At 48.0% G+C, this 27,099-nt stretch overlaps 2 protein-coding genes across 2 annotated transcripts in view; both read left to right on the top strand.

The window, feature by feature from the left end:
• Positions 1-7,977: 7,977 nt before the first annotated feature.
• Positions 7,978-27,099, top strand: part of LOC310920738 (olfactory receptor 14A16-like) — a gene marked incomplete at its 3' end in the record, with an annotated part of 59,641 nt that continues 40,519 nt past the window's right edge. Inside the window, exon 1 of the mRNA XM_083880797.1 lies at positions 7,978-8,047. The remainder of the gene's footprint in view (positions 8,048-27,099) is intronic.
• Positions 9,929-10,861, top strand: LOC310920739 (olfactory receptor 14J1-like; the record flags this gene model as incomplete). Its single annotated transcript, XM_083880798.1, has 1 exon — positions 9,929-10,861. The coding sequence occupies one exon, from the start codon at positions 9,929-9,931 to the stop codon at positions 10,859-10,861; it is 933 nt and encodes a 310-aa protein (XP_083736924.1).

The raw sequence follows: 27,099 nt of genomic DNA, 5'->3' as shown, positions 1-27,099 counted from the left end.
TTTGTAGGCATGGTTCACAACAGACAACCAAAAGGCCCAATGTGGCATCTGATCAAGCCCCATCAATGGTTGGAAAGACCTTTGTGCTCACTGAAACCTGTGGAAGGAAGGACAGTGTTCACAGATGCCGGCTGAAGAACAAAAAAGGCTGCGTGCATTTGGCAACAATGGAAATGGTTGCAGCATTTAATTAAGGGTGAAGCAGGAGACAGTCTGCAAACCCTTGACTTGAAGGCCGTGTGTTGGGCCCTGAAAACTTGGAATAAAGAACCACTGAACATAGTTTCAGACTCTCTGTATGTAGTTGGAGTTGTGCAGAGAATCAAAGATGCACTCATCAGACAAACCCAGAACCAACACCTTATAGAATTGTTTTTGCAGTTGCAGAGTGTCCTGAAACAGCATCAGCATGTTTTTTGTGTCATGCACATTCGGAACCATCAATGCAACAGAGGTTTGGGAGAAGGCAATGCACGAGCAGATGCTGCAGTCAGCTGTGTTGTCCATGTTCCCCCACAGAACAAGTTTTAAAGGGCTCGCAACCGTCATGAAACATTCCATCAAAATGCAAGAGCCCTGCATCAACAATTTCAGATCCCCCTGAATGATGCACAAGGGATTGTGTGTGCCTGCCCTCAGTGTAGCCAGCATGGGCCTGGCCTTGGGCTAGGCATGAACCCAAAGGGACTGAAAGCTTTAGAACTGTGGCAGATGGATTTACCTCATGTTCCAGAGTTTGGAAGGTTGAAATATGTCCGTATAAGTGTGGATACTTATTCAAAGTTTATTTGGGCAACAGCACAAACAGGGGAAAAGGCTCTGCATGTTGAAAGACATTTATCTGTCTGTTTTGTAGTCATAGGTGTACCTGTGGAAATTAAAACCGACAATGGTCCAGCTTATGTCAGTCAGCGAATTGTCAGGTTTATGCAGAAGTGGGGGGTGAAACATACCACTGGAATGCCTCACTCTTCTACAGGTCAAGCCGTTGTGGAAAGAGCCCATCGTGCCCTGAAAAAATACTTAGCAAAGCAAAAGCAGAATGATAACATTGATGTAGTTAATCGACTGTCAGCAGTATTGTTTACTTTAAACTATTTGTGTTTAGCAGAAGGAAGAGAAGAACCTGCGGTTGTGATACATCACCACACAATGAAAGAGGGAAGACCACAGGCAATTCCAGGACTTTATGTTTATCACAAAAATATGCAAATGGGTGAATGGCTGGGACCGAGTCCTGTGTTGTTTAATGATCGTGGATATATGTGTGTTTCTACAGGAGCAGAACTTGTTTGGATGTTGAAACAATTTACCCGTGCATGTCCCCAATAAATGATACCAGTCAGCAGTAATAACGACATTGACAACAATGACTTACCTGGAGAGCCCTCTGACAGCTCTGAAACTGATAAAAATTGACTTTGTAGTGTGTGAAATGAGTAGCTTTTATAATTACAGTTATAAGACTTAAGTTACTATACGTAGTAATTAGTGTTTAGGATTAAGTAATAATTAGCTGTTGTTTTTTAGGACTGAGAACTGGAGGAGATAACAATAAACGTTGTGGTTTGAAGTGTTTGTTTTAAGCATTGTTTTAGTAAAAAGAGTACTTGGAGTGCTTGACATTGACCAGAGACAAAATATGTGGGTCGTGTGGGCCAATCAAACTGGACAAGATTAATTTTGTCTGTCTTTAGCGATGCCATCCAATCCTTTTTGTACTTGTTTAATTGGAGTCCCGTTAAATTCTATGGCAGAGTTCAAAAACTGGACTCAAACCAAAATATATTCAAATTTAACTGAAGCCTGGAATGTGTGGTGCAGTAAGTCCACCGAATCTTCCAAGCTTCGTTTTGTCAATTGGTGTGAAATCCAGGAAATTCCAAAAAATGCTTTGGGACCACAAGCTGTTGCAGTCGCACAAAATCTTAAAGTTATAAGTCCTGAACCACAAGAATTTGACCTCTCTGGTTCTGTACCAGACAATTATTGTTTAATGTTTGGGCATGTAAGGCAACCCAATGATGGCAACACTTGGTTGTTTCCCAAATCTCCATTGTATTATAATGATTCAGAATACTGCAACAATTGGACTCAACCTGTATGTAACACCATCAAAAGATGTTGCAAGAAAATTGCCACCGGGAATTTTCCTCATTTGTGGGGACCGAGCCTGGTCTGCAGTGCCTCAAAGAGCTGTAGGAGGTCCATGTTATTTTGGCAAATTAACCCTGTTTGCTGCTACCATTCATCAAATTTCTGGGTTGCCTCAAAAGTCTCGATGATCTAAATGCAGTACTTTGGAATTAGACCCCAATTGTAAAGACCTAGTATTATTGTGGAAGCCTCCAACTGTAAGTGTAGCTTCAATTTTTTCCCCAGGAGTTGCTTCAGCGCAAGCTCTCACACAATTACGAACCTTGGCTTGCTGGACAGGAAAGCAAATTAATATAATATCTAATATGCTAAGTGAACTTGCCATAGATGTTAATAGTATCTGCCGTGCAGTGATTCAAAACAGAGCTGCCCTTGACTTCCTTCTTCTTGCCCAAGGACATGGGTGTGAAGAATTTGAAGGCATGTGTTGCATGAATCTGTCCAACCACTCTCAATCAATTTACAAACAACTTTCACAGCTAAAGAGTAACATGGGAAAACTTGTAGTTGTTGACACTCTTTTTGATAAATGGCTCAATTCATGGGGTTTTGCTGGTTGGATAAAAGACTTGGTTCATTTTGATATTATTCCTTTTTGTTGTAATTGTAGTTATTTTAATTATTGTGCCTTGTTTGTAACCATGTATACGAAAAATAGCCAGCCATGCCTTTGACTCAGTCTAGGTAGTTCAAAAAGAAAAAAGGGGACTTGTTGCAGATTTTCTTAGGGAACGAGGACATGATGTATATTTGGAGTAAGGTTTGAACTAACCCAGCCTGGGCCTCACTTTGAGGCCTATGAAGCCTGTGGCGCAGTAATAAAGTAGTTGGTGAAGTTGTGACACAGTTAAAATTAAGTATTAAGGTGTTAATGGGAGATAGTGGGTTTTCTAGGTGTTAATAGACATAGTTATTAGTGTGAACTCTTTAGCCATGTTACGCAACAAGTGAAACAATATCTATTTACATTCTTTCTGCGTTGTGTGCCAATGGAAATGTATCTGCATTTGTAAACTATATAGAAGTGTATATAACCTGCCATTTTAGATTAAATAAACAGAGAATGTAGCATTAATCATAGTGATTGGATCTGCGTTTTTGGTCCCATCCAACTTCCCTTTATTTTAAGGGTCATCCCTGCTTTTAATCAGAGGCCTAATCTGCCATTATTAAAAACTTGCGACCAAGAGCAATCTGGGGTGCAGGCTGCTCCAAACAGAGCTACTGCCAGAAATCCGAGTCAAAGGCAGGACTTGTCTGAGCTCCCTCTCTCCATTCACAATACCCAAAGTTTTACAATGGCTCCTTGGCTTCATAAGCTTCTGTAGTGTCACAATATCCCATAGTTTCAATGAGCATCTGTACTATCACCTGTGTCCTTTTTTCCATCGAGGCCCACAGTGTCTCAATGGCCTCTTGCCTTTATGTGGACCTCCTGTGTCACAAGGGCTCCTTGGTTCCATGAGCTTCTGTAGTGTCACCATTGTCTCCCTGGTCCAATGAGGCCCTTGAGTGTCACAATGGCTGCTTGGTTCTGTTTCCATAGGGTCAACAATGGCCTCCTTGTTTCTGCAGTGTCATAATGAAGCCTTGGTTCCATGAGGTTCAGTCTTCGTTTGAAAGACAGGTGTCTGCTAGGGAAGGCAGGAGCCTCCCTTGGAACAGAGAATGAAAACCCCCTACCTCCAAATCATTGTAATTTTGAAATTAGGGGGGGTCTCAGGAAAAAAGATATGACAATAGGAACAACAGTTCTTTACTAGCATGTCTAACAAGGCAAGCAAACAACAATAACTGTGGCATTAACAACAAACAGAGCCTGGCCCCCAGTGAGCCCTTCTCGGCCGCGGGCAGTTTCCCCTTTGGTGCAGTTCCGGTCACAGCCAGCAGGGGCGCTGGTGGCTCCCGGTGGGCGGGGCAGGTGCGATGATTCCCCCGCAGCTGCAGGGGGCGCTGTGGCGCGGGCTCGGGGAGCGCGCGGGAATGGCGGCTTTGTCCCAGCCAGGAGGGATGGAAGAGAGGCCTCGCTGCACAAACCCCTGGGGCTGCTGATCCCAGGGCCCTGGCAGGACTCTGGGGAGCAGCAGGCTGGAAGGGCAGGGATGAGCAGAAATCCTGGGGCGCTGGATGAGATGTATCAGACACTCTGCAGCGATAGCTGGGACTGCGGGACGTCCCAGCAGGGCAGGGAGTGCAGGGCCCAGCAGCAGGAGAAAGGCAGCTCCCAGCTGGGTTGTAGCAGTGGGGGTGAAATTCCTTTCCCCAAGCAGCAGCTTGACCATCCTCTTCCCAAAGCCAAGACTGAGTGAGAACCCCCAACTGCCCCAGCCCTGTCCTTTACCTGCCTCTCATCTTGTGGTATGTCTGTCCCTCTGGGAGACACTCCCAAAAAGCAGAAGGGTGACACCTGACACCCTCCTTCCCTGAGGCCAGGCCACCTCCCCCTGTCTCAGGCACCCAGCCATGAGTGAGTCTTAGCAACTCAATATGAAAAAAAAACAATAAGTAAAAAGGAAAGAAAAAGGAAGAAAAGGAAAGGAAGCCCAACCTCCAACAGGTTCCTAAATGCCACTGGTCCCCTTGGTTCCATGCGACCCTGTTATTTCACCACTGCCTCTTGGTTCCATGAGTTTCTGCACAGACAACAATAGTTCCTTTGTTCCAATGAGGCCCCGCTATGTCACAATGGACCCTGGGTTCCATGAAGTTCTTGAGTGTCACAAAGGCCCCTTGGAGCCATGAGGTTCCATAGTGTCTCCATGGTCACCTTGGATCTCATTGTCATAAAGGACCATTGGTTCCATGTGGCCCAAAATGTCACAATGGCCCTTTGGTTCCATAGGTTTTATATTGTACCAGTGGACTCCTGGGTTCCATGAGTTACCCTGCTTTTCCCAGTGGTTTCTTTCGTTCCAACAAGGCCCTGCTGTGCCTCAATGCACCCTTGGTTCATGAGGATCTGGAGTATCACAGAGGCTCCTTGGTTCCACAAGCCCCCACTGTGTCACAATGGACCCTCTACTCCAGGAGGCCCTACAGAGTCACAGTGGACCCTTGGGTCCATGACGTTCCATCATGTCACAGTGGACTTTTCATTCCATGAGCTTTTGTACTGTAAACAACAGTTTCCTTGGTTCTGCAGTGTCACAATGGCCCCTTGGGTCCATCAGCTTCTGGAGTGTAACACGGTCACCTTGATTCCATGAGGTTCTGCAGTGTCACAATAGAAACCCTTGTTCCATTAGGCCTCCGAGTTTCACAATGTTTGATTCCATGAGGCACCACAATGTCCCAATGGACCCTTGGATCTATGAGGTTCCATAGCATCCCAATGGTCACTGTGGTTCCATGAGTTTCCTTAGTGTCACAATGGTCTCCATGGTTCCATTGGGCCCTGCTTTGTCACAATGGTCGCCTGGGTTCCAACGTGGCTGTCAGGACAAACAGGTCTGCCTGTCTTGTTTTCCCAGGATCCACCTCTCTCCTCTTCTGCCTTTGAAACACTTGGGCTCTTTGCTTTCCTTCCAATGGAAAAGAACCATCCTATTTATCAACACAGAAATGGCCAAATGTGGGATTCCGCCTCCAAAATTCCCTATATCTAAGAGTTGTTTTCCGACAAAAGCTACCAGGACAGAGAGGTCTGGCTGGCCTTGGCCTCTGGTGGCCGCCTTTCTTCTGCCCCTGAAACATCAGTGTTCCATGCTTTCCTTCCTATGGAAAAGAATTGTCCTTCTCCTCCAGGCGTTAATGTCCAAAATTGGTATTCTGCCTCTAAAATTCTCTATATCCAGGGATAGGTCCCAGACAAAATGTGCCAGCACCATCTGATCTGGCAGCCCTTGGCCTCTTGTGACTGCCCCTCATCTGCCCCTGTGACACGGGGGCTTGGTTGGTTCCTCCCTATGGAGACCATTGTGACTTTGTGGGAGCTCATGGAACCGAGGGGGGCAACAGTGACACTTTGGGGTCTTGTGGGACCATTAAAACCCTTCCTGGCCACGTGTAACTAAGGGACATTGTGACACCTCAGAGCCTCATGGAACCAAGGGGCCATTGGGACACTGTGGGGGCCCATAGAACCAAGGGAACATGGAACAGGTCTGTCTGGTTTGGCCTCCCAGGGGCCACCTGACAGGTCCAGCTGATCTCGGAATGTCAAAGGCTGCTTCTCATCTACCCATGGAACACTGGAGCTCCATGATCTCATTTCTATAGAAAAGATTTCGACATCTTTTTAAATACCCATAGCCAAAATTGATACTTCCCTAAAAAAAAACTGCATACATGAAAGGGTATCACCCAAAACCAAAAACCTGCCAGGTCTGGATGGCCTTGGCTTCTGGTGGTCACCTCTCGTTTGCCTCTGAAACAATGGAGCTCTCTGCCTTCCATCCTATGGAAAAGAATTGGCCTTCTTGTGCAGAGGCTGTGGCCAAAATTAGAATTTTGTCTCCCAAATTCTGAATATCCAAGCACTGCCCCAAGACAAGAGTAGCCAGGAAAGACAGGTCAGACTGTCTATGGCCACTGGAGATATTCTTAGACTCTGAGCACAATGTTTTCATTTGCCAAGGCTTGGAAAGGGCCCAGAGATCTCCCAAGGTCTGGTTTGGAGGCCAAAATCACAGGACCACTGCATAGGGACAAAAGAAGCCCAGTGGAGTGGAGACTGAGGACAGCAGAGGAGAACCCTGGAAGGGATTAAAAGGCAGTTTCAGAGATGGTGGATCCTTTTGACATAGTAGAGAACAGCCAGGGAAAGAAAAATTAATGCAAAGTGCACCTGGGGGAGGGACAAGACTGAACACAAGGACAAAGGAATTTCTCTCCCAGGGCAGGGCTGGAAGGCAACACATCCCCCAGAAGGAGTCTGGAGCAGCCCAAGGCTGTGTGTGGCCAGGCAGAGGCAGGCAGGAGGCAGAGCTGTCAGCAAAGGAAGGGCCCAGCCAGGTGGGGCAGCCGGGGGATGACTACAGCCTGCAGGGACAGAGGCACAGGGCATGGACACCGTAGGACAGCCTGGGCTGCACAGGGCACAGGGATGGGCAGCAGCTGCAAGGCCCTGACACAGCCAACTCCTGCAGCACTTGGGCCATGGCTGCTGGGCCTGGGCCTGAGCCATGAGCAGGAGACAAGTGACCCTTGCAGCCCTGGGGCCTCATTGCCTCCTTGGCCCTGCTCAGCAGCCTGGCAGGGGCCGCCCCATGGTGCTGCCCTTGGCATTGCACATCCCCACATCCCAGTGGGCTGGGAAGAGCCCTGAGCACTGAGGGAGGGACAGGATGTGCCTTGGCAGGGGCTGGGGCTCAGGCCTTGGCCCTTGGCATTCCTGAAACACATCCAGGTTTGCTCAGCATCAGAGACGCCTTTGCCTTGTTTGTCCCCACCTGTCATCACTGCCTCCAGTGTTCTGCTCTAACTGGAACCTGGGGACACTTTCTCAGTCCTGTCCCTCAGTGAGACCCATTAAAACTTCAAGAAAGTTTGGAGTTCAAAACTCACTTTAAGTTCTTGAGATATTTTTTGTACACACTCTCAGGAACTGAGTATGATATAAACAACATTAAAGCCCCAAGAGGCTCATTAAAGTCCTTGTACTTTTCCTGTGCTGCTGAGCTGGGCTGGGCTTCTGGCACAGAGGCATCTCCTGGCAATCAAGAAGAGCTTCAAAAAGACATTTCTTCTGAGGAGCAGCTCCCCTCCCAGCCCAGAAGGGCTGAGGGCACTGCCTGCAGGTACCTGACAGCAGTGAAGCAGACAGAGGCTTAAAGCAACTGGAAGGACAATTCCGAGATAATTCATGGAGAAATCTTCACCACTTCTGACACAGTCAGTCTGTGGCTGCAGGGATCTCCTAAAGCTGACCCAGGACAGGACTGACAGCACTGTAAGGATGGCTCTGCTGCCCTTTCTGCTTCGGGGGAGGATGTGCTCCAGAGCGGGGCTGCCCTGGGCACCGTCAGAGGGACAGGGCAGGACGGCTCCTGCTGCCAGGGACAGCTGCAGGGGCTGAGGCTGGGGCTGCAGCCAGGGCTGCCCAGGGCTGTGGTGCAGAGCAGGTGCTGCAGCCCTGAGGGCTCTTGGCCAGGCCAGGGCATCTGCCACCTGCCAGGGGCAGCTCTCAGCCTGCCTGGGAGCTCCCATGGATGGTGGAGGGGAGCTGTGGGTGCAAGGAGTGACTCCTGCCAGGGTAGGTCCTGCTGCTGTGGAGAGGGTGCTGTGTGGGCCAGGGCTGTTCAGAGGTCCAGCTCATGCCCAGGTCATTTCTGAGGGGACTTTTCATGAGCACATTTAGGGTAGGAGTTTCCTACTTCAGTCTGTGCTTCCCCTTTTCCCTAGCTCAGGTTGGTGGGAATGGAAACTCAGTTATGCAGGGCAGAGCAGGGGCTGAGACTCTTAAACCATCACACTGAGGATTCCTAGGAACCTCAGCAAGTGCCTCCAGCTCCCCAGCCTCCAGGTCCATCCAGCATCACCTTTCCATGGTGCCCAGGCCTGGGGGAGCTGTTCTTTAATCCCTGCAGCCCCGAGCAGCTGCAGGGCAGAGCTGGCCCAGGGGCTGGGCTGGGCTCTGGCAGCACTGGCAGGGAAGGAGCCCGGGCCCACAGGAACAGCTCGGGCTGGGACAGCTCCAGCAGCAGAGCCGTGGGCAGGGAGGGAGGGAGGCAGTGCTGAGGGAAGCCCGGCTGCAGGGGACATGTGGCACCTGCCAGCCCTGCCCTGCAGGGCACACACTGCCCTGAGCAGCACAGCTCCTGTGTCTCCTTCCAGCCAGCACAGCCCTCAGCCCGGGGGCTCGGGGCCCTCAGTCCCCTCCTGAGCCGGCAGAGCAGCCCCAGAGATGAAGGGCATCTCTCCTGCCATGTGCCCATTCCCTGCTGACCAGGGCTTCATGGCCACTTTCCTGCATTGCTGCTGCCTGGGAAGGGCTGTGCAGGGCTGGGCAGGGAAAGGCTTTTCCTCAGGGCCTGGCTCTCTTTCTCTCCTTGCCTTGCCCAGGTGCTCCTGGCATTGCTGAGGGGCTCTCTGGGAATGGCAGTTCCAGCTGCAGGCTCAGGCCCAGCCCTTGGGCTCCTCCTGTGCAGGCTGAGCACAGCAATGGGGTGTCCCAGCTCCCTCTGCCCCAGGGAGCTCTGGGCAGGGCAGGCTGGCAGGCTGGGAATGAGCTGACTCTGCCTGACTTTGGGAAATGTAGGAGCCACTTTGTGTGCCAGGGATCTCTCTGCTCTCAGCAGTGTCTCCTGGCTTTCAATGGTAACACACATTCAGGGGCGTGGAGCTTAGAAAGATGCAAGTCCAAGGCCGCAGGGACAGAACAGCTCCCCTCAGTCTGCACTAAGGCTCAGACAATCATCCTGCCTCACTTGACTCTCTGTTCTCCCCAGGTGCACCAGAATTTCTCATTCTGAATCCTGCAATTCCCATCCCTTTGCCCTGGCAGATTCCATGCCTTAGGAGGGGTTCCTTCCCCAAATTCAAACACCAGGACTGGCCCCTGCCCTCACTGTTCCCCTGCACTGACTGGGGCTCAGGGCTGACTCCCGGGTGTCCTGCACGTCAAGCCATGGCTCCTCACTGAACATTGGCCAGCAGCAATCAGGGCTCCAGCAACCAAGGTAAAGGAAGTTCTCCTACACGTAGAAAAGGTGGAGGTGTTTACTTGCAGGGAATAGTCTGTGAGAATAGGCTTTGATTTACTGTGAGAAATCTTCCCTCAAATGTCACTGTCTTTCCTCCTTCTGCAGGTTGGGATGTCCAGAGACAGAAAATGTCCAACAGCAGCTCCATCAGCCACTTCCTCCTGCTGCCATTGGCAGACACACGGCAGCTGCAGCTCCTGCACTTCTGCCTCTTCCTGGGCGTCTCCCTGGCTGCCCTCCTGGGCAACGGCCTCGTCATCAGCGCCGTGGCCTGCGGCCACCACCTGCACAGCCCCATGTTCTTCTTCCTGCTCCACCTGGCCCTCACTGACCTGGGCTCCATCCTCACCACTGTCCCCAAAGCCATGCACAATTCCTTCTGGGACACCAGGAACATCTCCTACATAGGATGTGCTGCACAGCTATTTCTGTTTCTATTTTTCATTTCAGCAGAGCTTTCGCTCCTGACCATCATGTGCTACGACCGCTACGTGTCCATCTGCAAACCCCTGCACTACAGGACCCTCCTGGGCAGCAGAGCTTGTGCCCACATGGCAGCAGCTGCCTGGGCCAGTGCCTTTCTCAATGCTCTGCTGCACACAGCCAATATATTTTCCCTGCCCCTGTGCCATGGCAATGCCCTGGGCCAGTTCTTCTGTGAAATCCCACACATCCTCAAGCTCTCCTGCTCCAAATCTTACCTCAGAGAACTTGGGCTTCTTGCTGTTAGTATCAGTTTAGGGTTTGGCTGTTTTGTGTTCATTGTTTTCTCCTATGTGCAGATCTTCAGGGCTGTGCTGAGGATCCCCTCTGAGCAGGGATGGCACAAAGCCTTTTCCACCTGCCTCCCTCACCTGGCTGTGGTCTCCCTGTTCCTCAGCACTGCCTTTTTTTCCTTTTTAAAGCCCTCCTCCATCTCCTCTCCATCCCTGGATCTGGCCCTGTCAGTTCTGTACTCGGTGGTGCCTCCAGCCCTGAACCCCCTGATCTACAGCCTGAGGAACCAGGAGCTCAAGGCTGCAGTGTGGACACTGATCACTGGACGATTTCACAAACACTAAACTGCTGGCCAGTTTCTAGAAATCCTTTCTAATAAGTGATCTTTGATTGCACTTGTGGGTTTAGTTGTCAGGTGTTTATTCTTCATTATTTTTCAATGGTGTCCACAAAGGAAAGCCCCTGTTTGTGTACTTTCCTGTTTTGATTGTCTTCACCATTACTGATGACTCCAACTGTGTCGATGAGGGGCTGTGCTGTTGTAGCTTTAAATGAACTAAAAGATCCCCCAACAAAGTTTCCAACAGAGATCTCCCCTTTTGTTCCCTTCTCTGTCACTGCAGCAGCAATGTCTGTGTGCAGAGCTGGGGGCAGATCAGGGCTGGCACAACAGCTGTGCCCAGCACCAGCAGCCCTTGGTGTTGCCAGTGCTGCTCTCATGGCCCTGCCCCGCTGCCCTCCTGGCCCTGGTGTTGCTGTAGGGCCTGAGGGCTCTCGGGGCCGGGCACAGGGCTGGGGGTAGCAGTGCCGGGGCTGCAGCAGGGACAGGCCATGGGCACTGCTGGGGCAGCGCTGACGCCTCAGGGCAGGGCCTGGGGGCTCCAGGCTCCTTGCCCAGGCTCTCTCCAGAACACGCCCAGGACGAGGCTCAGCACAGAAAAGCCCCATGAGCAGCCCCAGGGTGGCCCTGGGCAGGCTGGGGGCAAACAGCATCACACCATGGGAACATCCCTTGGGGAGCAGGATCATCCTACAAGTGCTTCAGGAATTGTCTGCAGGCTCCTGCAGGGCCTGGACCTGCTCCCCTCCAGAGGCACCACAGGCCAGGGGGGCCCATCTGGGCTGCTGTGTCTGGCTGTGGGGCTCCCTGTTCTGGGCAATGAGAAGGAGCTGCAGAGGCTCTGCAGGACTGACAGGATGGGCTTTGGGGCTGTGAGGAAAAGCTGAGGGACCTGGGCTACTGGACCTTCTGAAGGGGAGGCCCCGGGCTCATCCTGCAACTGCTGCAAGGGTGTTTTCAGAGAATCACAGAATTAACCAGGTTGGAAAAGACCTTGGAGTTCATCAAATCCAACCTGTGCCCTGACACCACCTTGTCTCCCCTGAGCCTCCTCTTCTCCAGGATAAACAACCCCAGCTCCCTCAGGCACTCCTCACAGGATTTGTGTTCCAGACCCCTCACCAGCCTTGTTGCCCTTCTCTGGACATGTTCCAGCCCCTCCATGTCCTTCCTAAACTGGGAGCCCAGAACTGGACACAGCACTCGAGGTGCTGCCTCACCAGTGCCAAGTACAGGGGAAGAATCACTGCCCTGCTCCTGCTGGCGACACCATTCCTGATCCAGGCCAGGAGCCATTGGCCTTCTTGGCCACCTGGGCACACTGCTGCCTCATGTCCAGCCTGCTGTCCAGCACTGCCACAGCTCCCTTTCTGCCTGGCCACTCTCCAGCCACTCTGTCCCCAGCCTGGAGCACTGCAGGGGTTGCTGTGGCCAAAGGGCAGGACCCGGCCCTTGGTCTTGTTCAACCTCCCATGGCTGGATTTGGGCCCTGGATCCAGCCTGTCCAGGGCCCTGTGCACAGCCCTCCTACCCTCCAGCAGATCCACACTCACACCCAGCTTGGTGTCACCTTCAAATCTGCTGATGGTGGACTCAATCCCCTGATCCACATCATTAGTGCAGATCTTGAAATCCACGCACAGGGGGCACAGCCTGCAGGACACATGGCCAAGGGCTGGGCAGGGCTGGCAGGGCCACAGGCACCCAGGCCTTTGTCCCCTGGGCTCTGGCAGTGCCTCTGGAGGCCCCACAGGAGGAACTTTCCTTTCAGGGCCTGCACTTTGCTTCTGCCTGGCCCCTCCCTGAGGAGGCTGCCAGGGCTTGCAGCTTGAGGACATTTGTCCTTGCTGCCCCTGCCATCCCGGTGCCGCACTGGGAGCCCCGAGCCACCCGCAAGGGACAGGCCCTGCTGTCCCAGCCCTGGGCTCAGCCCTTGGCCTTTCTGCTGCCTCCAACCAGCCCAGGCCTTGCTCAGCATTGCAGTTCCCTGCTCACAGCCTTGGCCTCCCTGCAATCCTGCCCTCAAGGATCTGCTCTCACCAGTCCCTGGGGAGCCTTTGGCACTCCCTGCCCTCACTGGGGCCCAGCGATGCTCCAAGGGACTTGGGGTTTTGCTTCTGACTCTTTGAGCAGCTTCTTCAACCTTCTCTCAGTGCCTGGGGCTCCTGGACTTAACCCCAAATCCAGTGTGGGGCTCATGGAAACACAGAAAGCCCAGAGTTGTTCTTTGTCTTCCTTCAATCGTCGTTTAGTGAAACATGGGATTGGAAACTAGAGGATATTAGTCACAGAAATTAGAAGATATTGATTAAAGGATGGGCATTCAGATGATGTGTATTCAAAGGAAGAGACAGGACTATGTGCAAGAAATGCAAGGAGGATTGCAAAGATGCCTGATGGAGGGGAGATGCTTACCAGAACAGGAGATAAGAACACAAGATTACCAGAGATATTGGGATAACAGGCACCTTGGGTCCCCAGGACCAGATAAACCTGGCCTTACGCTTGGACTATGACCAGAGGATCAATGGGCATGAACAAGGCAGCAGCGTCAGTGGAAGTCTATTCTCCTTCATCCCTGAGACCCTCGAGATGACCACCAGAGACAACTGCACAGGCACAAAGGACTGATAAAACAATTAGCATAGGAAGTGGATGGGGGAGGGAGCCATGGAATGAATATGCACAGGTGTATTGTGAAACTTGATCCATATGTAACATTCTAGAGGTTCAAAGAGAATGTGAGTGAGCGAGGGGCTGCACCTGCCTTTGGGAGCTCTCCCACATCGCACTCAGCGCTGAACAAATCAAATACCTACTTTAAAACTCACTTTGTCTCTGAGTTTTAGAGTCTTTCTGCATGTCATTTTTGGCAACCACGAAGGGACGTTCTCTGCCCAGCCATAGGACTGGCCAAGGGGACAGACTTCCCAAGGTGCCCCCGGGATTTACCCTGGAAGGAATTATACTTCTCAGGTCGCTCACTGGAGCAGACAATGACCTCCTGAACAGCAGAGCAATGATATGTATTTTTTTAAAAAGGAGGCCCTGTAGAGACCACTGGTGAGCTGCCCAGAGGGGTTTGGGCACACAAGAAGGGTCTTGGTGGGTTTGGTCTCAAGCAGCCGCTGGGTCAGACGTGCGGCCAGCGGGAGGAACCGCTGACTGAGGGAAAGGCAGCAGGAGGGGTTTGCTGACTGTGGATCAGCCACAAGAGTTTCTGGGGGTAAATTGAGCTAATTCCTGTTTTATTGCAGCTATTTGGTTGTGTGTGTGAGTTTTTTTAAAGTTCAGATGTGTTTCATGTTTGGTTCTGTGGGTGTCTGAAAGTTTGTGTGAGGTGACCGTGGGTTTGAGGGCTGTGCTGTATTGTTGAGGTAATACTGCCATGTTGTGTCCAAAGTTATAATTGTATCAAACTATGGCTTATATATCTATTCCTTCCTTACCATGTGCACGAGGGAACTCTTTGAACTCTTTGCATTTTACTGTTCATATTTTCTTTTTACCGCATGTTGTTTCAGGGTTTGTTTAGTGTTTCCTGCAAGGAGTTCTGTTCTTAAGAGTTTTTGCGTTCTGCTTTGATGGAGTGCTTTCTATAGGAATTGTTTGTTCTGAGGATTGTCTTTAGGGGTTATTTAATGAAGTGCTACTTTTTTTTTTAGTTACTGTTTCTTGATTTAATGCTTTTGTTGTGAATATAGCTTTTAGGGTTTGTGTGATAAATGCTGTTCTAGGTTAGTGCTGTTTGTCTTAATGATTTTGCTGTGAGAATTGCTTTTTGTTCAGTGTGCCTTGCCATAGACAGTGCATTGCTGACAATCATTCTAATCATAGCAAGATGACTGGAAGGGGTACCTCTCTCCAGTGGTTTGGGCTCGACCCTTGGGAGTTTGTAACCCCCAAATGTAATTGGGTGATAAGGGAGGACACCAGCAGGTTTGTTAGAGGGACTATACAGGACCTCTGCAGGAGATCTGGTCACACTAGACTGGCAGCAGCCTGCACCAAAAGATCTGAATATCCAAAGGAACAGAAGGAGTGGGACCATCTGTTTCTGCAGCCAAGGGTGGCATCAATTGTGGGGGTTGGATAAGTGTGGGTCCTGTGGAGAGCAGGGGTGTTGTTCCTTGAGTAGAAGACATAGAGCTTGTGCTCAGTGTGGGGAACAGGGTGAAGAGGAGCTTGAACTAGAGATTTTAGAGTATTTGTGTGGAAGATCACATGTAGTCTCAGAGATTTTGAGAGTAAAAGATTTAAAAAAGACCGTACAAGAGTCTAAGAAGAGATTTGTGTGGAAAAGAAACCAGAGAGGAAAATAATGCGATCAGGAGAGGGAAGGAATTAAGAGGCCTTGTTAGATGAGGCATGGAGGGTTTTCAGCAATCAAAAAGAAGGGTATAAGCAAGGGATGAGAAAGTTAATGGCAGTAGTACAAGAAGAAGGAAAAGGGAGGTGGATACAAGAACCACCAAGGCAAGGACCACCCCAGCTGGGCAAAGATCAGTGTGCAGTTTGCAGAAAATTTGGACCCTGGAAAAATGAGTGTCGTGAACAAAGAAGAAATGGGAAAGGGAACCGGGGGAGGAAGGTGGTGGTGGCTGGCACAAAAAGTGACTGAGGGGGACTGGAGGATTGTACTCCAGGACATCCTAATAGCTACTCTGACAGAAGAAGGATGCATGGCCTGGACAGTAAGCCTCCTAAAGTTTTGGGGCTTCAGGGGTACAGAATGACAAAGAAAAAGGCTCAGGTGGTAAAACAAAAGGTGATCTACCTGGGTTATGAGATCAGTGCTGGGCAATGGACTCTGGGGAAAGAGCTCATAGAATCAATATGCCAAACTCCAAAACCCCAGAAAATAAAAGAACTGAGAACCTTCCTGGACATGATGAGATGGTGCAGACTATGGATTTACAACTACGGTTACTCGTGAAACCTCTGTATTCGCTCATTGCAAATGGGAGCAGAGACCTCCAATGGACAAAGGAAGCCACACAGGCCTTTGGTCAGCTGAAAAAGGCCCTCGTGTCAGCTCCAGCTCTAGGACTGCCAGATGTGAGTGAACCATTCTTTCTCTTTTCTCTCACAAGAAACAGGAGATTGCCCTGGGAATACTGGCACAGGACCTGGGCCCATACAGAAGGGCAGATGTTTATCTTTCCAAGCAGCTGGATGCAGCAGCCAAAGGATGGCTGGGTTGCCTCAGGGCAGTGGCTGCAGTTGTGCTGAACATTCAGGAAGCCTGTAAGTTCACCCTGGGCCAGAAAATGACAGTGCTGGTGTCTCACACAGTGTCCTCAGGACTGGAAACAAAGGGAGGCCACTGGCTTTCCCCACAATGGTTCCTGAAATACTAAGCTGTCATGGTAGAACAAGATGATGTAGAGATAGTGGTAACTAACATTGTCAACCCAGCTTCTTTCCTTAGTGGGAACCAAGGAGAGCCAATTCATCACAATTGCCTGGAGACCATTGAAGCCACTTACTCCAGCTGCTCAGACCTGAAGGACACCCCTTTGGATGATGCAGAAACCTGGTTCACCAATGGGACCAGCTTCATCATCAATGGGAAACGACATGCTGGGTATGCAGTTACCACATCCAGAGACCTGATTGAATCAGGACGATTACCAGCAGGTACCTCTGCACAGAAGGCAGAGATAATTGCCCTAACCCGTGTATTAGAGTTATCAAAAGGAAAGAGGATGAATATTTATACACATTCAAGATATGTATTTGGGGTGGTGCATGCTCATGGGGCTATCTGGAAAGAAAGGAGACTCTTAAATTCACAAGGGAAGAACATGAAACATGCACAAGAAATAATACAACTGCTGGAAACAGTCCAACTGCCTGAGAAAGTGGCAATCGTGCACATTAAGGCACATCAGAGGGTGAGCTCAGAATTGGAAGAGGAAAACGAGCTGGAGGACAGAGAGGCAAAAGAAGCAGCAAAAGGTGAGGTGACAGTAGAAGGAGCCCTGATTCCCGATGGCCAAATCTCCCTAGAAGGTAAGCCAGTGTAGAATAAAAAGGACAGAAGGCTAATTAAGGATGAAAAAGGAACACATAACCAGGAGGGATGGGCTGTTACAGCAGAAGGAAAACTGGTTATCCCCTCCCATTTACTCTGGCCATTAGGAAGAGAAGAACATCAGAAAACACACTGGGGAATTGACGCTTTGTATAATTACTTGATTGGAAAGATCACTGCCAGGAATTTCCATGCCACTATCACTCAAGTGGCCTGGCTGTGTCAATTTTGCCTCCAGACTAACCCCAAGAATGGCCCTAAACCAAACCTTGGCCAAATTGGAAAGGGCCATGGACCTAGTCAGCAGTGGAAAATTGATTTTTCAGAATTACCAGGAAAAAGGAGGGTATTAATATTTGTTGGTACTGACAGATCCCTTTTCAGGATGGCCAGAGGCTTTCCTCACCAGAACTACCAAAGCCCGGGAGGTAACCAAGATGCTGCTACAAGAAATAATGCCATGCTTTGGAGCTCCAGTCACAATATCTTCAGATAGGGGAGCACATTTCATTTCAAAAACAGTTCAACAGACCAGTGAGCAGCTGGGGACAGACTGGGAACTTCACACAACATACTGTCCCCAGTCAAGCAGCCAAGTTGTGAAAATGAACCATCTGATCAAGGAACAAATTGTGAGGCTGGGGCAAGAGGTGAATCTGCCTTGGCCCCAGTCTCTCCCATTAGCATTGCTGTGAATTCAGACTGAGCCCAGAACTAAGGAAAAGCTGAGCCCCTTTGAAATGCCTTACAGGAGACCATATGGTGTGCAGAAAGGAATATCCACCCAAACTAGGGAAGAAAGGCTGACTGCTCATATGGTAGCCTCAGGTAAACAACTCAGAGAAACAGAAAAACAAACGTGTGTCTGGAACTCAGAGCAGAGGGCTGGGTGGGCCAGTGCATGAGATACAGCCTGGGGATTGAGTGTATTTCAAGTCTCTTACAGAAAAGACCTTGGAGCTGCAGTGGGAAGGACCATTCCAAGTGCTTCTCACCAGTTTTACTGTGATTAAGATCCAGGAGCAGAATGCCTGGATTCACCACTCCCGAGTAAAGAAAGCTCCTGTGGCCTCTTGGAAAATAACACCAGGTGATAAAGAACTGAAACTAAATTCACTTGAACAAAACAAGTACATTGCAGTTGAGAATGTTTTGCAACCTAAGCTGCAAGAACTTAGTTGAGAAAATTGTTTGGTTTATAATCATAATCACAATACAAGAACTGGGAAATACCTCTACCCAGAACAATGCTGAGAGGCCTTGGTCTCAAGCTTTTACTTGGTGCACTGGAACCATGGAGGAATATTCTGATATAAAAGATTTAAACCTATCAACTGTGGTCACGCACAAAACCCAAGTATATGAAAGGCAAGAGTTGCAAAAACAAAGGCTATGGTCACTTCAAGGGCCTAGAGGAGAGGAAATTAGAATAGGATGTCGACTGATTAATGGAACCACTCATAAGAAAGGAATCCAAATTAGTGCTTCAACCACTCCCACAGACAAACACCAGGAGGTTTGTAGTCATTCAAGTGACTACATTGAACTGTGGGTATAACTTTACATTAGTACAGCCCATTCAGGTGGTTTGTCTCTGGGCCCATGATAATCTTAGGCTCTCCTTCAAGTTTAATATAAATGCCACAACTGAGCCCATTACAACTTAGACCAGCAGTCCAGCCCAAACCGAAATCACGCCACCCAGGTTTGGACCCAAAATTTACAAAATAGGCCCCTGTGTAATAAGGGACATGGGCCAACAGTAATTGCTGTTTAATCCAGAATGGTCTCTCAAGCTTGTTGAATTAATAATGCAAACTAACATCTCTAAAGTTCAACTAGCCTGTTCTTCTTTTCTAAAAACATCTTTTGAGGGCTGGACAACATGGTTGCAGAAACAAGCTTATAGCAGGGGCAGAATGCAAAGGGATCTGACTGAAATATAAGGGACGGGGCTGGGAGTTCTAAATGGAATTGATTCAGAAATATTAATGAATAAATTGGCCACTGCAACAAGTGATCTAACAGAATTAAAACAACCCTTACAGTCATCTTTGTTGGCACTGGGAACCAATCAGCGGCAGGTTTCAAAATGTTGCCAAGTTTGGAAAAAGCAGAGGAACAAGACCATAGGTTAATCATAGATGCACTTGCTATGGCTCAGGGTAATGTGTCTTTGGCTTTTAGCTGTGTGCAGGAACTATTGTGGCTGCAATCAACAGCTGCTTCAATTATAAGAGAAGGAAATGAAGGAGCCTTTCCAAGGAAATCTGAAAAGCTGTTTAGGCCAATGCTACTGATTTTGAAAAGAAATTTCAATCTTTGTAGACTTTGGTAAACTTCACCCATGATCCAATTGCTAACACAGCTACTGCTTTTGTGCCCACCGTACACAAGGCCACAGTTTATGTTATCCATCCCATTATAGCATTAGGACTGAATCATGAGAGATCAGTGCTCTACCCTTCAGAACACAGGACATGGGCATGGAGAGTGGATGGGAAATGGCAAACTGTGAATCTGGAATCCTGTGTTACCCGGGAACAACAGGGGTTAATTTGTGAAAGTAACACAATTGATGCTCAAGACATATGTCTTGATACTGAACAGGGTGTTTGTCACTTTGAAATTCACCCCAACACTAGTCAAAGGACTGTTCTTGTATATGTTGGTCAAGGTTGTGTGTGTTGGAGAACTGCGTGTGCTTTTATAGAAATAGACAAGGATAATGTAACTTTGCCTGGCAAGAATAATTTTAATCTTTCTATCTGTAATTTTGTTAAGATTTTAGGGTGTGACTTTGTGTGTTTAGCACCAGTTCTATCTCACCAGCTGGTTAAGCCTGACAATAAGATGTATCACAGATTGTCACCCACACCTATTGGGATGAACCTCACTTTAGTCAGACAATTATTTAAGGATCAGGACCTTGTCAAAATTCTAAAAGATATTCAGAAAACTGGAGAGTAAACTTTAATTGGTGTCCATCTCGACACAAAAGAAACAAACAAGGTTCTGCAAAGAGTAAACTAGGATGCAAGTCACAATTGGTGGGATTCACTTTTTGGATGGTTGCACATGGCAACTGGAATCCTAAATACATTATGTCACCCCATCATTGTTTTACTAATATTAGTTAGTATTAGTTTAGTGCTGTCTATTGTAATGCTTATTTGGAATTGGAAACTGTCACAACAAGTGGCAACATTAATTCTTTATCCCAAGTACATGGCAAGGCATTGAGAGACACATAGGGTAAGGACTGGAATTTGTACTAAGTAAAAGAATTTACTGCCTTATTGAAAAGGGGAGAATGAAACATGGGATTGGAAACTGCAGGATATGAATTATAGAAAGTAGGACACATTGATTCTGAATAGGCATTCAGATGATGTGTATTGCCTAATATTTGCTGTGCTTTGTAATGTTGCTTAAAAAGGGAAGGTACAGGACTATGGCCAGAACAGCAAGAAGGAATGCAGGGATGTCTGATAAGGAGAGGATGCTTGCCAAGGCAGGAGATGGGAGAATAGGATCACAAGAGATACTGAGACAGCGAGGCTCCTTGGGCCTCAGAACCAGATAGAACTGGCCTTGTAGCTTGGACTGTGGCCAGAGGATCAGTGGGCATGCACAGGGCAGCGGGGTCAGGAGTTCATCTCTGAGGAAGACTGTTTTCTTCTTCTCTGAGACATCCGAGTCAACTACCAGAGGAAACTGTGCAGGCGAAAAGGACTGAAAACACAATTACCATAGGAAGTGGAGAGGGGGGAGCCAAGGAATGAATATGCACAGGTGTGTAGTGAAACTTGATGCATATAAAATATTCTAGAGAATTAAACAAAACTGGGGTGAGCAAGGGGGACATATGCCTTTGCAGAGGTATCCCACATCATGCCCAGTGCTGAACAGATCACATATCTACCCTACAGCTCACTTTGCCTCTGAGTTTCAGAGTCCTTCAACATGTCAGGGCAGAGCTGTGTAAGTGTATGTGACCCTTGCCTGGTGCAGGCTGGGGGCAGGCAAAGGGCCCTTGTCTGAGCTGTGTGCAGAGGAATCCTCAGGGGCCCAGGCCGGGGCTGCTCAGCGGCCGGTGGGTTGTGGTGAGTGGCGGCAGCTGTTGACGCTTCCCTTGGAGCGTCTCCAGGCAGGGAATGTTGGGGGCTGCCAGCGCTGGGGTGTCCCAGAGCCAGTGGAACATTGGAAGGTTGGGGCTGCCCTGCTCCTGGCGCAGGCGGCAGAGCTCTGTCAGCCCCTGGAGAGGATAGCCAGGGCTGTGCAAAGGTGAGAATGGCAGAAAGGGCTGAGCTGAGAGGGAGCCAGAGGGATGATGGAGTCCAGGCACTGGGGGCCTGGGCATCCCTGGCAGGGGTGTGCCAAGGCTCCTGGAGCTGGGGCAGCCTCGGGGCTCTGAGCATTCCCTGGGGAGCCTGGTCAGAGGCCCAGCCCGGCCTGCAGGGGAAGGAGCTTTTGCTGCTCTGGGGCCCGGGGCCGGCCTGGCCCAGGCCCAGCCGTTGCCTGGGCTGCTGTCCCTGCTGGCCCGGGGCCCGGGTGGGAGCTGCCCCAGCACCGGCCCTGGCAAGGAGCCGCAGCCCCTTTTAGCAGAATTTCTCAGAGAACGAGGGCATGATTTATATTTGCATTGAGGTTTGAGCTACCCCAGCCTGGGCCCCAAATCCAAGCCTGTGAAGCCTGTGGTGCTAGAAATTGTTACTTAGAAATTATGTTAAGCTATTAGCGAAGGACAGAGTTTTGTCTACGTATTAATAGGTATAGTTGGTATAGTTGGTAGTGTGGACACTTTAGCCACATTAAGTATGAAATAAACAATGTCTTTTTCCATTTTTTCTTATGCTTTATACTGATGAGAATGTATTTGTAATTAACTATGTTGAAATGTATATAACCGGCCATTTTAAATGGAATAAACAGAGAACGTATGTTAACTGTATTGGTTTGGATCTGCGTTGATTCCGTTCAGCTTCCCATTATTTTTAAGGGGTTCCTTCCATCGTCTGGCACTTGAGCACGGACTCATCGCCTAAATGTGGTTTTCTTTCAATATGGTTTTTTTTCGTTTTTCACTTAAATGCGGTTTGCTTAAATGTGGTGCTTAAATGCAGATTTTGCTTAAATAAGGTTTTGATTCCACTTCAGTGCGGTTTTGATTTTTTGAATTGGATATGGAAGATTCCGCACTTGTTCCTGGGTCGCAAACTGAAACGGGGTGAGATTTCGGAGCTGGGAAGTTGGAACGCGACAATCGCTTGTCTCAAACAAAGAGCGACAGTAACTCGCCATCAGGAAGGTAAGCCACGGTATTAAACAAAGACAGAGAAAGGAAAAATGGATAGAGAATTGAAGGCAGCAACACAGATTTTCTGAATATTATATCTAAGAGAGATTAAAAAAAAAAAATTACCTAGAACAGTTAGCCCTGTGGGCCAAGAAGAAGGGCAAGTTAAACAAACTGTCACTGGTGTTTAGTGTGACACAGTGGCGTGAGATAGGTGACATGCTGTGGGATTGTGCTATTGGAGGTGGGAAAGACAGAAAACACAGCTCAGGAGCTCAGCCTGGTTTGGAAAAAATTTTAATTACCTTGCAAACTGTCTCAGCCAAAAAAAAGGCTGCCAAGGCCACCATTCAGGCTCTTGAAGGGGAGGTGAACAAAAGAAAGGAAGTCCAGAAACCCTCCAGGGCTGCAAAGTTCTTTGGTGTTTATAATACCTGTCCCATGAAAGGTGCAATAGCACCGGTCAGCCCCACTCTGCAGGATGTGACAGATCACGTCTCAGGTGGAGGAAGTTTCCCCGCCGGTGCCAAGACAGACTGAGAGAGAACAGGACATGGCACAGCTGCCCCACTCTGGGGTGTGGTGAAAGACGAGGAGTCAGGCGGAGCCGAGGGCGGGACGGGGCTGGCCCAGGGGACAAAGGAAGGGGGTGGAGTGCGAGGCAAAGATGGGAGTGAGGCGGTGCAGCCTCCCCTCCCCTGAGAATGAGGAGGTGGCAGAGGCCACATGAGAGGGACAGCCCTGCCTCACACAGCAGCAGCAACAGGAGCTGTGGTGGCACAGCAGCAGATCGTTCACAGTGCGCCACAGCAGCAGCACAATGTCCATTCCCCACAGACTCTGATTCAGAAACTTCAGAGACTGAGAGTCCCAGTTCCAGTTCTCAAGGCAAACAGCATTTGCAGAAAAAATTACAGTGTGCAAATGAATTACAACAAATAATAACTAAGCTTGCTGAGCTCTCAAAGCGACAAGATCAGTTAGAAAAATAAACTGTAAATCAAATTGAGAGACGCTGGGCTGCAGTGGTCAAGGACACTGTTTTAGATGGAGACTGGCAGACCACCAGCTCCTTGTCCTGCCCCGTCATTGTCAATAATGGAAATGCTAGTTGGGAACCTCATGAATGGAAAGTAGTTCAGTCAGCAAAACAAACAGTCACTAATTATGGAATCACATCGAAGAAGCCAGAAACATAATTCAATATATATTTACTGCAGATGTACTTTGCCCTGCTAACTCGGCCAGCATTGCAGAATCTGGTCTCTGCTGCCAACACTCTCACAATTCCTCATTTTTAAAAGACAGTGGAAGTGTTTGGCAATTGATGAAGTTAAAAAACATCAAGTATTAGGAGACCCTTTGTATGGGCTCCAGCTAGACATGCTGATAGGACAAGGACCATATGCTACAACAAATGTACAGCTTACCTATCCCATTGAAATCCATCAACTGTCTCAATTGCTGGCTCACAGAGCCTTGCTTCTGGTTCCAGACAAAGAGAAGCCAGCACCCTATTCTACAATAAAGCAAGGGGCCACAGAGCCATATGGACAGTTTATAGACAGACTGTCAGCTGCTTTAAAAGACGTACCAGATGTGTCACCAAAGGTGCAAGAACACTTCTTTCATTCTCTTGCTTTTGAGAATGCCAATTCACGCACAAGAACCATTCTGGCCACACTCCCTCGAGGCAGTCCAGTAGATGAAATGCTGGTGAGGGCCGAGCTGAACAAAAGCACCAGACTGCAGTGTTCACAGCAGCCATGCATGATGCCATGCAGCAACAAGGACACCTCATTGCAGCTGCTTTGTCAGGTGGCAAAATTAATAACCCCAGCCACAGCAACAGAACTCCACATCCCAACAAACCAGCTGCCATCATTTGCTTCTGATGTGGCGAAACAGGCCATTTCCAACAAGCCTGTCAAAAGACTGTGTGGTGTCACAGGTGTAATCTTGACACCCATGCCACTGAACCTTGTTGCAAGTTGGAAAACTTCAAGCACAGTGCATTAAGGCACCACGCAAAGACACAAATGGATGCCTTGGAGAATTGCTTTTGCAGTTGCAGAGTGTCCTGAAACAGTGTCAGCATGTTCTTTGTGTCATGCACATTTGGAGCCATCAATGCAACAGAGGTTTGGGAGAAGGCAATGCATGAGCTGATGCTGCAGTCAGCTGTGTTGTCCATGTTTCCCCACAGAACAAGTTTTAAAGGGCTCACAACAGTCATGAAACATTCCATCAAAATACAAGAGCCCTGCACCGACAATTTCAGATCCCCCTGAATGATGCACAAGGGATTGTGTGTGCCTGCCCTCAGTGTAGCCATCATGGGCCTGGACTGGGGCTGGGCACAAACCCAAGGGGACTGAAAGCTTTAGAACTGTGGCAGATGTATGTAACTCATGTTCCAGAGCTTGGAAGATTGAAATATGTCCATGTAACTGTAGATACCTACTCAAAGTTTATTTGCGCAACAACACCAACAGGGGAAGAGGCTTTGCATGTTGAAAGACATTTATCTGTCTGTTTTACAGTCATGGGTGTACCTGTGGAAATTAAAACCTACAATGGCCCAGCTTATGTCTGTCAACAAATTGCCAAGTTTATGCAGAAGTGGGGGGGTGAAACATACCACTGGAATCCCTCACTCTTCTACAGGTCAAGCTAATATGGAAAGAGCCAATCATACCTTGAAAGAATATTTAGCAAAGCAAAATCAAAATTATGGGATTGATGTAGTCAGTCAATTGTCAAAAGTATTGTTTACTTTAAATTATTTGTGTTTAGCAGAAGGAAAAGAAAAACCTGCGGTTGTGTTACATCACCACACAGTGAAGGAGGGAAGACAGGCAGTTCCAGGACTTTATGTTTATCACAAAAATATGCAAACGGCTGAATGACAGGGACCGAGTCCTGTGTTGTTTAATGGTTGTGGATATATGTGTGTTTCTACAGGAGCAGGACCTGTTGTGGTGCCAAATTGATTTACCTGTGCATGTCCCCAATCAATGATACCAGCCAGCAGTGATAACGACATTGACAACAACGACTTACCTGGAGCGCCCTCTGACAACTCTGAAACTCATGAAAATTGACTTTATAGTGTGCAGAAAAAATAGTTTAACTAATCATAGTTATAAGATTCAGTTTATTATAAGTTGTAATTAGTATTTAGGATTAAATAATAGCCAGTTATTGTTTTTCCTTGACTAAGAACTAGAAAAAATAATAATAAAAAAAAAATAAGAAAAATGTTGTGAGTTGGAATGTTTGTTTTAAGCAGTATTTTGGCAAAGAGAGTATCTGGAGTGCTTGACATTCACCAAAGACAAAATATGCGGGTCATTTGGGCCAATCAAACTGGACAAGATTCATTTTGTCTGTCTTTAGCTACACTGTCCAATCCTTTTTGTACCTGTTTAATTGAAGTCCCATTGAATTCAATGGCAGAATTCAAAACTTGGACTCAAGCCTGAATATATTCAAATTTGAATGAAGCCTGGAATATGTGGTGCAATAAGCCCACCATGTCCTCCAGCAATCATTTTTCAATTGGTGTGAAATCCAGGAAATTCCAAAGAACGCTTTGGGGGCACAAGCTGTTGCAGTTGCACAAAATCTTAAAGTCATAAGTACTGAACCACAAGAAATCAACCTTCTTGGTTCTGTACCAGGCAATTATTGTTTAATATTTGGACATGTAAGACAATTCAAAGTTGGCATCACTTGGTTGTTTCCCAAATCCCCATTGTATTATCATTATTCAGAATATTGTAACAATTGGACTCAATTTGTAACACTGTTAAAAGGTGCTGGAAGAAAATTGCCGCCAGGAATTTTCCTCATTTGTGGGGACCGAGCCTGGTCTGCAGTACTGCAAAGAGCTGTAGGAGGTCCATGTTATTTTGGCCAATTAAAACTGTTTGCTGCCACCATTCATCAAATTTTTGGATTGTCTCAGAAGCCCTGATGAACTAGACATTGTGTTCTCCAACTAGACCCTGATTGCAAAGACCAAGTGTCATTATGGGGGCGTCCAGATGTAATACTGGCGTCAGTTTTTATCCCAGGAGTTACTTCAGCGCAAGCTCTCACACAGTTGCAAACCTTGGCTTGTTGGACAGGAAAACAAATTAATATAACATCCTATATGTTGAGTGAACTTGCCACAGATGTTAAAAGTATCTGCCGTGCAGTTCTTCAAAACAGAGCTGCCATTGACTTTCTTCTTCTTCTTGCCCAAGGACATGGATGTGAAGAATTTGAAGAATTTGTGTTGTATGAATCTGTCTGACCACTCTCAACCATCCACAAGCAGCTTTCACAGCTAAAGAGCAACATGGGAAAACTTGCAGTTGTTAGCACTTCTTTTGATAAATGGCTCAATTCATGGGGTTTTGCTGGTTGGATCAAAGACTTAGTCCATTTTCGTATTATACTTTTTATCGTTATTGTAGTTATTTTAGTTATTGTGCCTTGTTTATTACTGTGTACGTGACAAATAACTAGCCATGCCTTTGAGTCAGTCTGGGCAGCTCAAAAAGAAAAAGGGGGAATCGTAGCAGAATTTCTCAGAGAATGAGGGCATGATTTATATTTGGAGTGAGGTTTGAGCTACCCCAGCCTGGGCCACAGATTCCGGCCTGTGAAGCCTGTGGCTCAGTTAGAAATTATGTTAAGGTATCAGCGAGGGACAGTGGCTTTTCTAGGTATTAATAGGTATAGTTGGTAGTGTGAACACTTTAGCCACATTAAGCATGAAATAAACAATGTCTGTTTGCATTTTTCCTTATGCTGTATACCAATGAGAAAATATTTGTAACTGTGAACTATATTGAACTGTATATAATCTGCCATTTTAGACAGAATAAACAGAGAACCTATGTTAACAATATTG

Source organism: Zosterops lateralis (genome assembly GCF_965231275.1).
Source record: "Zosterops lateralis genome assembly, chromosome: 31".
Taxonomy (NCBI): Eukaryota; Metazoa; Chordata; class Aves; order Passeriformes; family Zosteropidae; genus Zosterops; species Zosterops lateralis.
The sequence above is the reverse complement of the archived record's forward strand: the minus strand, read 5'-3'. Positions and strand labels throughout refer to the sequence as shown.